The sequence below is a fragment of the Carassius gibelio genome, chromosome B3 (genome assembly GCF_023724105.1).
Source record: "Carassius gibelio isolate Cgi1373 ecotype wild population from Czech Republic chromosome B3, carGib1.2-hapl.c, whole genome shotgun sequence".
Classification (NCBI taxonomy): domain Eukaryota; kingdom Metazoa; phylum Chordata; class Actinopteri; order Cypriniformes; family Cyprinidae; genus Carassius; species Carassius gibelio.
In genome coordinates this window covers 7240031-7253141 of record NC_068398.1, presented here as the reverse complement: position 1 = coordinate 7253141, position 13111 = coordinate 7240031, and the positions used below count along the sequence as shown (strand labels likewise).

Genomic DNA, 13111 nt, shown 5'->3' with positions numbered 1-13111 from the left:
CATTTATGCTGTGGCGCCCGGGGAGCAGTTGGGGGTTCAATGCCTTGCTCAAGGGCACCTAAGTTGTGGTATTGAAGGTGGAGAAAGAGCTGTTCATGCACTCCCCCCACCCACAATTCCGTCCGGCCCGAGACTAGAACTCACAACCCTTCGATTGGGAGTCCAACCCTCTAACCATTAGGCCACGACTTCCCCAAAAAGTGTCACGCTGCCAGTCTCTGTTTTCCTGGGTGTTCCCTAGTGAGCTCACTTCCCTTTAGGCACTTCACCATAGGCACTTTAATTCCTCTAGTCTGGTTCTGTCTTCACAGTAATTGCACTCCAATTAAATTGCACAGGTGTTGACAATCCTCTGTCATTAGTTTCCCTATATAGAGCTGTCTTTCTCTGTTGTCATTATGGAGTCCTTACCCTATGTGTCTCATGCTCTCGTTCCCCGAGACTTCCTCTACCTTCTCGTTCTTCCGAGTTCCCCGTTTCATCCGGTTCCCTCTTTTAGTTTTGTTTGTCTCTCATGACTGTTTATTTTGTATTTACCCTTCTGTTTAAATAAAACCCTTACCTGCATTTGGATCCTACCCTCTCTTTGTGTTTCTCCTAAACCCTACCGTGACAGAAGGACTCCATCAAACAAGGATCCAGCGGTATGTCTGCTGCCATGTCTTCATCAGCCAGCAAGCGAAATGGTTTTGAGGGCTCTCGCCTAGTGGTGTTCCGGGGGACCAGGGGAGGTCGCTCCGGAGCAAGCGGTCGAGAGGAGGTCCGGCAGCGATCGCCACTGTGGCCTCCCATCAAACCGGGATTCGGATGGGGGCTGCCATTTCCCCAGGATGTCCCGAGAGGAGAGGGGAGATGCAGATCGGCTGAGCCAGCGCCATGGTACCAGATGGCCGCCAGTCCTGTGCAGCGGCACCAAATGGCCGCCAGCTCAGCGCCACAGCACAAGATGGCCGCCACCCCAACCCCACAGCACAGGATGGCCGCCGGCCCAGCCCCACAACCCAAGATGGCCGCCAGCCCAGCCCCACAGCCCAAGATGGCCGCCAGCCTAGCGCCACAGCTCAAGATGGCCGCCAGCCCAGCACCACAGCACAAGATGGCCGACTCAACGCCACCGACTCTCCATCGTAGAGGGCGGAGGAGGAGACAGGCAGCTACTGTTCCTCAGGACCCGGAGAACGTTCCCGAGCGGGCCGCTGCCGTCCAGGAGGACGTTCCCGAGGCCGAGGCGGGGCCCGAGGCCATTCCCGATGCGGTGCCCGATGCTGTTCCGGAGGCCGAGGCGGTGCCTGAGGCCGTTCCCGAGGCGGTGCCCGATGCTGTTCCGGAGGCCGAGGCGGTGCCCGTTGCTGTTCCGGAGGCCGAGGCGGTGGCCGAGGCCGTTCCCGATGCGGTGCCCGCTGCTGTTCCGGAGGCCGAGGCGGTGCCCGCTGCTGTTCCGGAGGCCGAGGCGGTGCCCGAGGCCGTTCCCGATGCGGTGCCCGCTGCTGTTCCGGAGGCCGAGGCGGTGCACGAGGCCGTTCCCGAGGCGGTGCCCGATGCTGTTCCGGAGCCCGAGGCGGTGCCCGCTGCTGTTCCGGAGGCGGTGGCCGAGGCCGTTCCCGATGCGGTGCCCGCTGCGGTTCCAGAGGCCGAGGCGGTGCCCAAGGCCGTTCCAGAGGTCGAGGCGGTGTTCGTGGACCCTCCAGAGTCAGGGTTAGTCACCGTCGAACTTCAAGAGACAAGGCTAGTCACCGGTGAGCTCACTTCCCTTTAGGCACTTCACCATAGGCACTTTAATTCCTCTAGTCTGGTTCTGTCTTCACAGTAATTGCACTCCAATTAAATTGCACAGGTGTTGACAATCCTCTGTCATTAGTTTCCCTATATAGAGCTGTCTTTCTCTGTTGTCATTATGGAGTCCTTACCCTATGTGTCTCATGCTCTCATTCCCCGAGACTTCCTCTACCTTCTCGTTCTTCCGAGTTCCCCGTTTCATCCGGTTCCCTCTTTTGGTTTTGTTTGTCTCTCATGACTGTTTATTTTGTATTTACCCTTCTGTTTAAATAAAACCCTTACCTGCATTTGGATCCTACCCTCTCTTTGTGTTTCTCCTAAACCCTACCGTGACAAAAAGTCCTTAAAAGAGTCCTTTGAAACTGTTGGTCCAAAAATTCTTGCAATTATTAATAGCAGCCTGACCTCGGGAGTTGTACTGCAGTCTTTTAAACATGCAGTAATTAAGAAATCTAATTTGGATTCCTCGGTTCTTGCTCATTTTAGACCTATTTCAAAACTTCAGTTTCTTTCCAAACTCCTGGAGAAGGTTTTATTTGAACAAATTGAATTCATTTCTAGATCAACATGGCATACACAAAGTGTTTCAGTCTGTTTTTACATAGTACAGAAACTGCACTGTTGAAGGTTTTTAATGACTTGTTACTTGCTACTGACTCAGGATACTGTGCGATTTTAATTCTACTAGACCTCACGGCTGCATTTGATACTGTAACCCAAAAGACCTTGATTACATGCTTAGAACAATGTGTTGGTATTAAGGGTACTGCGTTGAAATGGTTTAGATTCTATTTTTCCAAAAGTACTTTCTCAGTTCACTTAGAAGACTTTGTCTCTTCAACTGCTTCTTTCACGTATGGGGTCCCGTAGGGCTCCATTTTGGGGCCTATTCTGTTCTCCCTGTATGTGCTTCCCTTAGGCATATTTTTTTGGAAGTTTGGTATTACTTTTCATTGTTATGCAGACGATAAACAAATTTACCTACCTTTTGAAATCTAAGGATACTTGTTATTTAGAGCCCCTATTGCAGTGTTTGCGTAAATCACAATGTGCTGAATCTCCACAAATTAGTGTCATTACTTATTATATTGTGTATTTTATTGGGAAAACAACAAACAATCAAGAATGTATGATTATATTGTCTCATGGCTTTGCAATCAAAAAATGACGTTATAATGGAAGTCAATGAGGCAAAAACAGCCCAACAACAAATGAGGGAGAAAAAATTTTAATCTAATGCTGCACAAAATCTAACTATGCATCAAAGCCAATCTTGCTACTAATCTTTGACATGCCCAAGACTGTAATAAAAGGTAAAAAAAAAAAAATATCCAAACCACAATCACTTTGTATATTGAAAATATGTAATGTTGTGTGTTTTTTTCCCAAATCAGTGACATAATTTATGAACTTGGTAATTAAAGAGTTAAAATCTTGGATTTTTATTATTATAATAATTTTTTTAACATTTGGTAGTTTTGATCAGGACTGAGGTTGATTAATAGATTTATGCAAAAAAAAAAAAAAAAAAAACGAATATATATATATATGATACATTTTTACAGCAGTTTAATTTATTGGATGTTTTCATCCACAAACATAAAGAAAGGGTAGTGAATTTGCCCACAGTGTACCGTTGAGTTTTTGAAAAATTTCAAAAAAATATCCCAAAATATGGGTCAAAATAAGATTTGACACCAAAAATCATTCCATTAGCTCAAACACAGAGAAAGTTAAAATAAGACTCACCTTTACCCCCTAGTGGACGAAAAAATCCCCAATGTATATATATATATATATGTATATATATATATATATATATATATATATATATATATATATATATATATATATATATATACACACACACACACGCACACACACACACACATACACACAAAATGTTTAGGATATATGACACTGATGGCTGATGGCTGAAGTCTTGTGAAAATGGTCCATGATCTCCCATGAATGCCCAGCAGATACAGCAGTAAGATTGTGCTTTTATTGTACTTTTAACTCTTTCTGTATAGTTATGAACAGAACATTGGCACTCATAGTAAGGTGAACTCATGTCCGGAATTTGTCAGCAAGTAGCTCTTCACCATCAGGAAAGTCTGCAGTGCTGCTCTCATCAAATGGGTTTCATTACCACAGCTGTTCAGAGATTCTGTGTAGGCTGTTTTTTTAAAAAAAGAGGGAATAACACAATATTCACGTTTATTCTTTTAGCACAGCCTTGCATTGATTAATGGTTTTGGACTAATTAAATACACAATGTCTATTACAATAACAAACACAGTGTAAGTGACAATCTGTGCTGACCAGCTGGCCCCCATCTTTTCACAGATCTTCAACAGATCCCTGGAGTTGTGTGAAGTGCCTTCCTGCTTCAAACGCTCCACCATCATCCCCATCCCAAAGAAACCCAAGATAGCAGAACTTAACGACTACAGACCTGTGGCTCTAACGTCTGTCGTCATGAAGTCGTTTGAAAAACTGGTTCTGGCTTATCTGAAGGACATCACTGGACCCTTACTGGACCCCCTCCAGTTTGCTTACCGAGCAAACAGGTCCGTGGATGATGCAATCAACATGGGATTGCACTTCATCCTGCAACATCTGGACAAAACAGGGACTTATGTGAGGATCCTATTTGTGGACTTTAGTTCGGCATTCAACACCATCATCCCAACAGCCCTTCAGACCAAACTGACCCAGCTCTCTGTTCCTAGCTCCATCTGTCAGTGGATCACCAGTTTTCTGACAGATAGGCAACAGTTAGTGAGACTGGGGAAATTCACATCAAACAGCTGCTCCACCAACACTGGTGCCCCTCAGGGATGTGTTCTCTCCCCTCTGCTCTTCTCCCTGTACACCAACGACTGCACCTCTAAAGACCCCTCTGTCAAGCTCCTGAAGTTTGCAGACGACACTACAGTCATCGGCCTCATCCAGGACGGTGATGAGTCTGCTTACAGACAAGAGGTTGAGCAGCTGGCTGTCTGGTGCAGTCTTAACAACCTGGAGCTGAACACGCTCAAAACAGTGGAGATGATCGTGGACTTTAGGAGAAACCCACCTGCACTTTCCCCACTCACCATCATGAACAGCACTGTGGCTGCAGTGGAGTCATTCAGGTTCCTGGGAACCACCATCTCTCAGGACCTGAAGTGGGACAATCACATTGACTCCATTGTTAAAAAGGCCCAACAAAGGTTGTATTTCCTTCGCCAGCTGAGGAAGTTTAACCTGCCACAGGAGCTGCTAAAACAGTTCTACTCGACCGTCATTGAGTCTGTTCTCTGTACTTCATTAACTGTCTGGTTTGGTTCAGCAACAAAATCAGACATCAGAAGACTACAGAGAACTGTTCGGACTGCTGAAAGGATTATTGGTGCTCCCCTGCCCACCCTTCAAGAACTGTATACATCCAGAGTGAGGAAAAGGGCTCAGAAAATCACTCTGGATCCCTCACATCCAAGTCACCCCATCTTTGAACTTTTGCCATCTGGCCGGCGCCTCAGAGCCGCAAACACCAGAACAGCAAGGCACAAGAACAGTTTCTTCCCCCAGGCAATCTACCTCATGAACAGTTAAATGTTCCCTACTTATGCTTATAAACGTGCAATATCCTTATATTTATTTGTTAACCCTCCATCCCAGAACATTCCTGCATCTCACTCAATCCGTTTTTTTTTTTTGTTGTTGTTTTTTTTCTGTGTGTTGTTGTCTCTGTGTACTGGAAGCTTATGTCACTAAAACAAATTCCTTGTATACGTAAGCATACTTGGCAATAAAGCTCTTTCTGATTCTGATTCTGATTCTGATGTCATTCAGCCAAGTATGGTGACCCATACTCAGAATTCATGCTCTGCATTTAACCCATCCAAAGTACACACACACACACACACACACACACACACAGTAGTCAAGAGTCAAGTTTGTTTTTGTTTTTTGTTTTTTAGATCGAGGACAGCTGATTGTTAAGTAGTCTTATGGCTTGAAGATAGAAGCTGTTCTTAAGTCTGGTTGTGCGTGAACGGATGGATCGTAAACGTCTGCCAGATGGTAGTGTGGCAAACAGGTGATGAGCAGGGTGAGTGCGGTCCTTGATGATGCTGCGAGCCTTTCTCAAGCAGCGAGTTTGATAGATGAAAGAGTTTGATAACTCCTGTAAGGCTGGGAGTTTATGTCCAATGATGAGCTCTGCTGTTCTCACCACTTGCTGAAGAGCTTTGCGGTCCAAGGAAGAGCAGTTGCCGTACCATACAGTGATGCAGCTGGTCAGAATGCTCTCTATATTGCAGCGGTAGAAGTTTGACATGATGTTAGAGGAGATGGCAAACCTCTTCAGTCTCCGCAGGAAGTAGAGACGCTGACGGGCTGTTCTCACTTTGGTCGCTGAGTGAAGGCTCCAGGAAAGATCCTCAGAGATGTGAATGACAAGGAACTTGTAGCTCTTAACTGTCTCTACTATCTCTCCATTGATATGAATGGGAACGTGACCCTCTCTCTGTGACTTCCTGTAGTCCACCATCATCTCCTTGGTCTTGCTGATGTTTAGAGAGAGATTGTTATCAGCACACCATGTTGTGAGTGCATTAACCTCATCTCTGTAGGATGTCTCATCGCCATTAGTGATGAGTCCTAGGATAGTAGTATCATCAGCAAATTTGATGATGGTGTTGGAGCTATGCTTAGCAGAGCAGTCATAAGTGAACAGGGAGTACAAGAGAGGACTGAGTACACATCCCTGTGGGGCACCAGTGCTGAGTATAAGTGAGGAGGATGTGTGATGTGTGCCAATTCTGACCACCTGGGGTCTGCCGGTCAGGAAGTCCAGGACCCAGTTACATAAGTGACTGTTAAGACCCAGATTTTTCAGTTTGGCTATGAGTTTGGTAGGGATGATGGTGTTAAATGCAGAGCAGTAATCAACAAACAGCATCCGCACATATGTGTCTCTTCCCTCCAAGTGTTCTAGTGAAGAGTGTATGGCCATTGCAATGGCGTCATCAGTGGATCTGTTAGAACCGTAAGCAAATTGTAAGGGTCCAAGGTGTCAGGCAGAGAGGAGCAGATGTGGGATTTGACTAGCCGTTCGTAGCACTTCATGATGACTGATGTCAGTGCTACAGGGCGGTAGTCATTCAGGCAGGAGACAGGGATGATGGTGGTTTGCTTGAAGCATGTGGGGATCACTGTAAGTCTCAAGGAGAGGTTGAAGATGTTGGTGAAGACATCTGCTAACTGGACAGCACAGGCCCTCACGACACGTCCGTGTATGCCATCTGGACCTGAAGCTTTGCGGCCGTTGACTCTCTTGAAGGCCTTACTCACTTTGTGTGTGGTAAGAACCAAGGGGCAGGTGTCAGTGTCAGCAGGTATTTTCACAGCAGGAAATGTATTGTCTGCCTCAAAACGGGCATAGAATGTATTGAGCTCATCTGGTAAAGAGGCAGACAAAGACACACCAATGCTTTTCCTTCCTTTGTAGTCTGTGATGTAGCGTAGACTTCTCCACATGCGTTGGGGGTCAGAGCCATGATATTCTGACTCCACTCTGTCCCTAAAGTCTCTTTTTGCTGATTTCATTGATCTTTGAAGGTCATACCTGGACTTCTTATAAGCAGTTAAATCACCAGAGTTGAAGGCAGCAGTCCGTGCTCTTAATTTGGCCCGCACCTCACCATTGACCCATGGTTTCTGGTTTGGAAATGATTTAACGTTAATGGATGGAACAACATCCTCTGTGCATTTGTTAATGTAGCCTATCACAGAGTCTGTGTATTCCTGTATGTTGTCTCCTGCTGCATCTTGAAACATCTGCCAGTCTGTGGAATCAAAGTAGTCCTGCAGTGTGGAGATGGCCTCTTCACTCCATTTGTAGTCTGTTTTAGAAACCGGTTTTTCCTGTTTGAGGCATTGTCTGTATGCTGGTAACAGCAGAATGCTTATATGGTCACCTTTGCCAAATGCTGGTCGGGGGAGGGGTTTGTAACTGTCCTTTAGTGTTGAATAGCAGTGATCTAATGTCTGATCACCTCGAGTGGGGAAATCATGTAGACAGGTGTGCAAACCTGATTTTTAAGGCAGTTAACCATAAAAATAAAATGGAATAAACTGATTATAATATTTTTTTTAGCATAGTACAGCTTAATCAGAACCTGCTCATCGGGATTAGCTCCATTTTATCAGATCTATCTAGACTAAAAGGAAGAAAGTAAATCAAATTTCAACATATGCTCACAGACCTTCAATCAAAAAATATTTTCAGCTGAACATGGATCTGCTTGTGTTTGTTTCTGCGGCTGTTATTCTAGTTATATCTGAAGGTATGTATTTATTTATTTTTTTTCTACTAGTTCTGGAGAAAAAAAAGCACAAAATGAACTCAAATAAATTGTTCAGTGTAGAAACACACTAAACAAAATTTGTTTCATTTATGTCAAAAGTTCACATAATTTATATAGTTGTGTCATGTAAAAATTAAATATACTGTGAATATTAAGAGCAAATTTAAATGAATCTCTATTTTATGCATTAAACATGTTTTGGGATTTATTTAGCTTTTAGCACTTTAATTTATTTGAGACCTGACAATGAGATTTCTATACATAGATTTTATTAATTTATTCTGTCATAGTTCAAATTGTCCTCTATAATACACCTGTGGATATATTTCTAAGATTTTACTGTGAAGCATGTTGTTTTTCTCGGGTTACATTTCCTGGTTGCCTTATCTGATCAGCTTAACAATTTTTTATTAGGGCCCGAGTTCTGAGGTGCCTGAGACCTCTTGGAATTGCTCCATTTCTTCTTCTTCTTCTTCTTCTTCTTCTTCTTCTTCTTCTCCTTTTCCTCCTCCTCCATCTTCTCCTCATCCACCACCAAAGTGAATTGCATTTTTGAGGGCCTAAACATGCTCCAAAACTCACGAAACTTTGCACATGCATCAAAACTGGTGAAAATTTTCATCTGACATAGGTTTCTGAAGTGGGTGTGGAAAAATGGCTCAATAGCGCTATCTGTAAAATTTCAACTGAGTGCACCTCGAGCTACGTTTTATGTGCATGCAGGAAAATCGGTACACACATGTAACAAACCATTACCTACAAGAAAGTTGCATGGTACAAAATCCAGAACCAAACAGGAAATATGTTATTTTGAATTTCCTGTACAATTTTTGTGAGTTTTTGCCATTTCCATGCCTGTACTTTGAAGAACTCCTCCTACAGTTTTAATCGGATTGTCTTCAAATTTGGTGAGGGTCATCAAAAGACCTTTGTGGCATTAAATTGCGAAGATCTTGAGTTTTCGTCAAGGGTCTTGTTACTGGTTTTATAAGAGTCCTGGTCTGAACACATCTAAATTTATATTAAATTATATTCAACCATAATCACCACTGCCACCTGAGGGCAACAGGAAATTATTTGTTTTAAACTAAATAAAACATGAAATGTCCGGTCTGTCCCAAATTTACATGTTTGGCATGAGTCTTGGCCTCAACTCATCTTTAGGCCAATATTGATTTATAGTCATAACACCGCCTGCTGGCAAAAGGAATTTACTTGTTTTAGACTAACTTAAACATGCAATGTCTGATTTGCCCCAAACGTTACATGTTTGGTAAGAGTCCTGGCCTGAAGACATTTACATGCCAATATTCAGTTATAATCATAGTGTCACCCGTTGGCAGTTGGAAATGTGACACAAATATTTACCATTTTATAAGCATATACCCCCAACGTTCGCTGTTCTCCTATGGGCACCAGGTGGTGGTTAGCCAGGGGGGTGGGGGCGCTTTTATCGCTACTTGCAGCTTTCATTTTTTTAATTATTATAAAAGCAGCTCTATTGAACGCTCAAGACCACAATATGCTTTAAAAAAATCTTAGATATAGAATGTATCTTGTTACAAGGATAAAATGGGAAAGAAACATTTTGTAGAGATTTTAAGAAGATATTTTTAAGAAGAACCTAAGGAACTACTGTGCATTTCTACTTTTACATTCTGTATATACTTAATCATGTATATAATGATAATTATCTCTGTAGGATTCCATTTACACTAGAACGGTGCTTCTCAGATCTGTCCTGGAGGACCCCTTGCCATGCACATTTTGTATGTCTCCCTAACCAGACACTCCCAATTTAGTTCTTGCAGTCTCTACTAACGAGTTGATAAGTGGAATCAGATGTGTCTGATTAGGCAGACACAAAAAGTGCAGGGCAGAAAGGTTTGGGAAGCATTGCACTAGAACAAACTGCAAACCAAACATAAACCACAAAAGTCTTTGTTCCAGGGTTAATTGTTCGTGGTCCCTCTGGTCCTCTGGTTGCTCCTCTGGGATCTTCAGTGGTTTTGCCCTGTAATGTTGATGAACTCTTACTAATGAAGAATCTAGAGGTGGAATGGAGAAGAACAGACACAGAGACTCTAGTTCATCTGTATCAAGATGGTGAGAGCCGACCAGCGTCCCAGCAGCAGGATTATCATGATAGAGCTCATTTCTTTACTGATCAGATTCAACATGGAAACTACTCCCTCCGTCTGGACAATCTGATGCCTGAAGATGAGGGACAGTACACCTGCAAAGTTTCCAGTCAACAGAATTTTGGTGAGATTGTGGTTGAAATAAAATATGTTGGTAAGTAAATAAATCCAATTACTTATAGTAGAAATTCAATCTAGTATTTCATTAAAATATTTGATGCTCATATTTAATGTTATTTTTATTCTTTCAGAGCGTTTGCTAGTATCAGGATCAGATCAGTACCTGTCTGCATATGATGGCAAGGACGTCACTCTGAACTGCTCTGTAGACTCTCACATCACACCTGAACACATTGAAGAGGTTTCATGGAAGAAAACAGATGAAGATGAAGATATTCTAGTTCTTCTGTACCAAAACAATCAGACTTTTCCAGATGCATCACATGAGAGATACAGAGACAGAGTCGAGTTCTTCACTGCTGAAATCCCCAAAGGAAACTTCTCTCTCAGACTGAAGAGTGTCAGAACTGAAGATAAAGGAGTTTACTTGTGTCGAGTGTTTGCTGGACGACTTTCAGCCAATGCAACAGTAGTACTGGAGAGACTGGGTAAGTCAGAGATAAATAAGTTGGCTGCCATTTTACATGCAATATTACATGACCTGCTAAATACTATCCACTTTATCCTGGTAAAATCTTTTTATTTGGCACTATTATAAGAATAAATGAATACTGGGTTACAAATTGATTTTCTATACAGTAACATAAGTAAATGTTACAGCAACAGTATAAAGATATAACCTCAACCAAAGTCCTTTTAGGCAAGTCGTGCCACTCGGCTGCCATTTTGGCAATGTCTCCCGGCAGCTATTTCAGACTGTTTATTTCTTTTAATTTTGATGATTATAACTGACAACTAAGGAAAATCCCGAATGCAGTATCTCAAAAATTATATCTCAAAATTATAATATTGTGAAAAGGTTCAATATTGAAGAGACCTTGTGCCACACTCTTATCAGCTAATTAACTCAGAAAACCTGCAAAGCAGGTTAAATGGTCTCTCAGTCTAGTTCTGTAGGCTACACAATCATGGGGAAGACTGCCGACTTGATAGTTGTCCAAAAGACGACTATTGACACCTTGCACAAGGACGGCAAGACACAAAAGGTCATTGCAAAAGAGGCTGGCTGTTCACAGAGCTCTGTGCCCAAGCACATTAATAGAGAGTCAAAGGGAAGGAAAAGATGTGGTATAAAAAAAGTGTACAGGCAATAGGGATAACCTCACCCTGGAGAGGATTGTGTAACAAAACTCATTCAAAAATGTGGGGGAGATTCACAAATAGTGGACTGCTGCTGGAGTCAGTGCTTCAAGAATCACTACACACAGACGTATGCAAGACATGGGTTTCAGCTGTCGCCTTCCTTGTGTCAATCCACTCTTGAACAACAGACCGCCTCAGAAGCGCCTCGCTTCAAAAAGGACTGGACTGCTGCTGAGTGGTTGTGTTCTCTGATGAAAGTAAATTTAGCATTTCCTTTGGAAATCAGGGTCCCAGAGTCTGGAGGAAGAGAGGAGAGGAACACAATCCACGTTGCTTGAGGTCCAGTGTAAAGTTTGCACAGTCAGTGATGGTTTGGGGTCACATGCCATGTCATCTGCTGGTGTTGGTCCACAGTGTTTTCTGAGGTCCAAGGTCAACACAGCCGTATACCAGGAAGTTTTAGAGCACTTCATGCTTCCTGCTGCTGACCAACTTTATGAAGATGCAGATTTCATTTTCCAACAGGACTTGGCCCCAGCACACAGTGCCAAAGCTGCCAGTACCTGGATTAAGGACCATGGTATCCCTGTTTTTAATTGGCCAGCAAACTCGCCTGAACTTAACCCCTTAGAAAATCTATGGGGTATTGTGAAGAGGAAGATATGTCAGACCCAAGAATGCAGAAGAGCTGAAGGCCACTATCAGAGCAACCTGGGCTCTCATAACACCTGAGCAGTGCCACAGACTGATCCACTCCATGCAACGCCGCATTTTCTGAGATACTGGATTTGGGATTTTTCTTAGTTATATTCATCAAAATTAAAATAAATAAACATTTGAAATATAACATATCTCTGTGTAATGAATGAATATAATATACAAGTTTCACTTTTTGAAGGTAATTATTGAAATAAACTTTTTGATGATATTCTTATTATATGAACAGCACCTGTACACGTGGAAGTCCACATCTTACAAAAGCTATGTCAATGTTTTACAGGTTTCTCTGTTTCACACATAATGGTGTTGATACTCTGTATTTCTGCATCTGGATCTGCCCTCCTGCTCTGCTGTCTGATCTACTGCAGATCATCTAATGAAGGTTTATAACAACAGGAATAATGATAATAAGAATATAATATCTGAAGTTTAGTCAGACTGTCTGTATCAAATATCATTACGTTTTATTTTTTATTTGTAAATTGACAGTTCTTCTCTCTGTTTGTAGGCACAACTCTGAAACTTCAAGTTTTGCTTGTCATCTGTCCAAACATGACTGTGTTTTTTACCTTCATCTTTTGGGGTTTCACTGAAAGTAAATATTTTACTTCCACAGTTGGGGGAACCAACATTCTTCTCTTACTTTAATTTGGTTATGTTTTATAATTGGTTGTAAATTGGTCAGATATACACATTCAAGGTTAAAGGCCATGTTGCAGGTTAACCACCACTTTCGATTAATGGGTACATAAATCACTCAAGATATGTATATAATTTTAAAAATGTCTCAAAATGACCTATTTTTTTAAGTTTTTGGTATTAACGTTTTTTTTTACACAACTCTGTGATTAC

General features: G+C 42.6%; 1 protein-coding gene across 2 annotated transcripts in view; it reads left to right on the top strand.

Annotated features, from left to right (window-relative positions):
• Positions 1-13111, top strand: part of LOC127952286 (uncharacterized) — a 34464-nt gene that overhangs the window by 2176 nt on the left and 19177 nt on the right. The window contains exons 2-5 of one of the 2 annotated variants that reach the window (XM_052550675.1): positions 10086-10430; positions 10528-10884; positions 12540-12641; positions 12768-12854. In XM_052550675.1, coding sequence (XP_052406635.1) covers positions 10086-10430; positions 10528-10884; positions 12540-12641; positions 12768-12854 — 891 coding nt within the window. The remainder of the gene's footprint in view (positions 1-10085; positions 10431-10527; positions 10885-12539; positions 12642-12767; positions 12855-13111) is intronic. The other variant, XM_052550676.1, reaches the window with a different exon arrangement.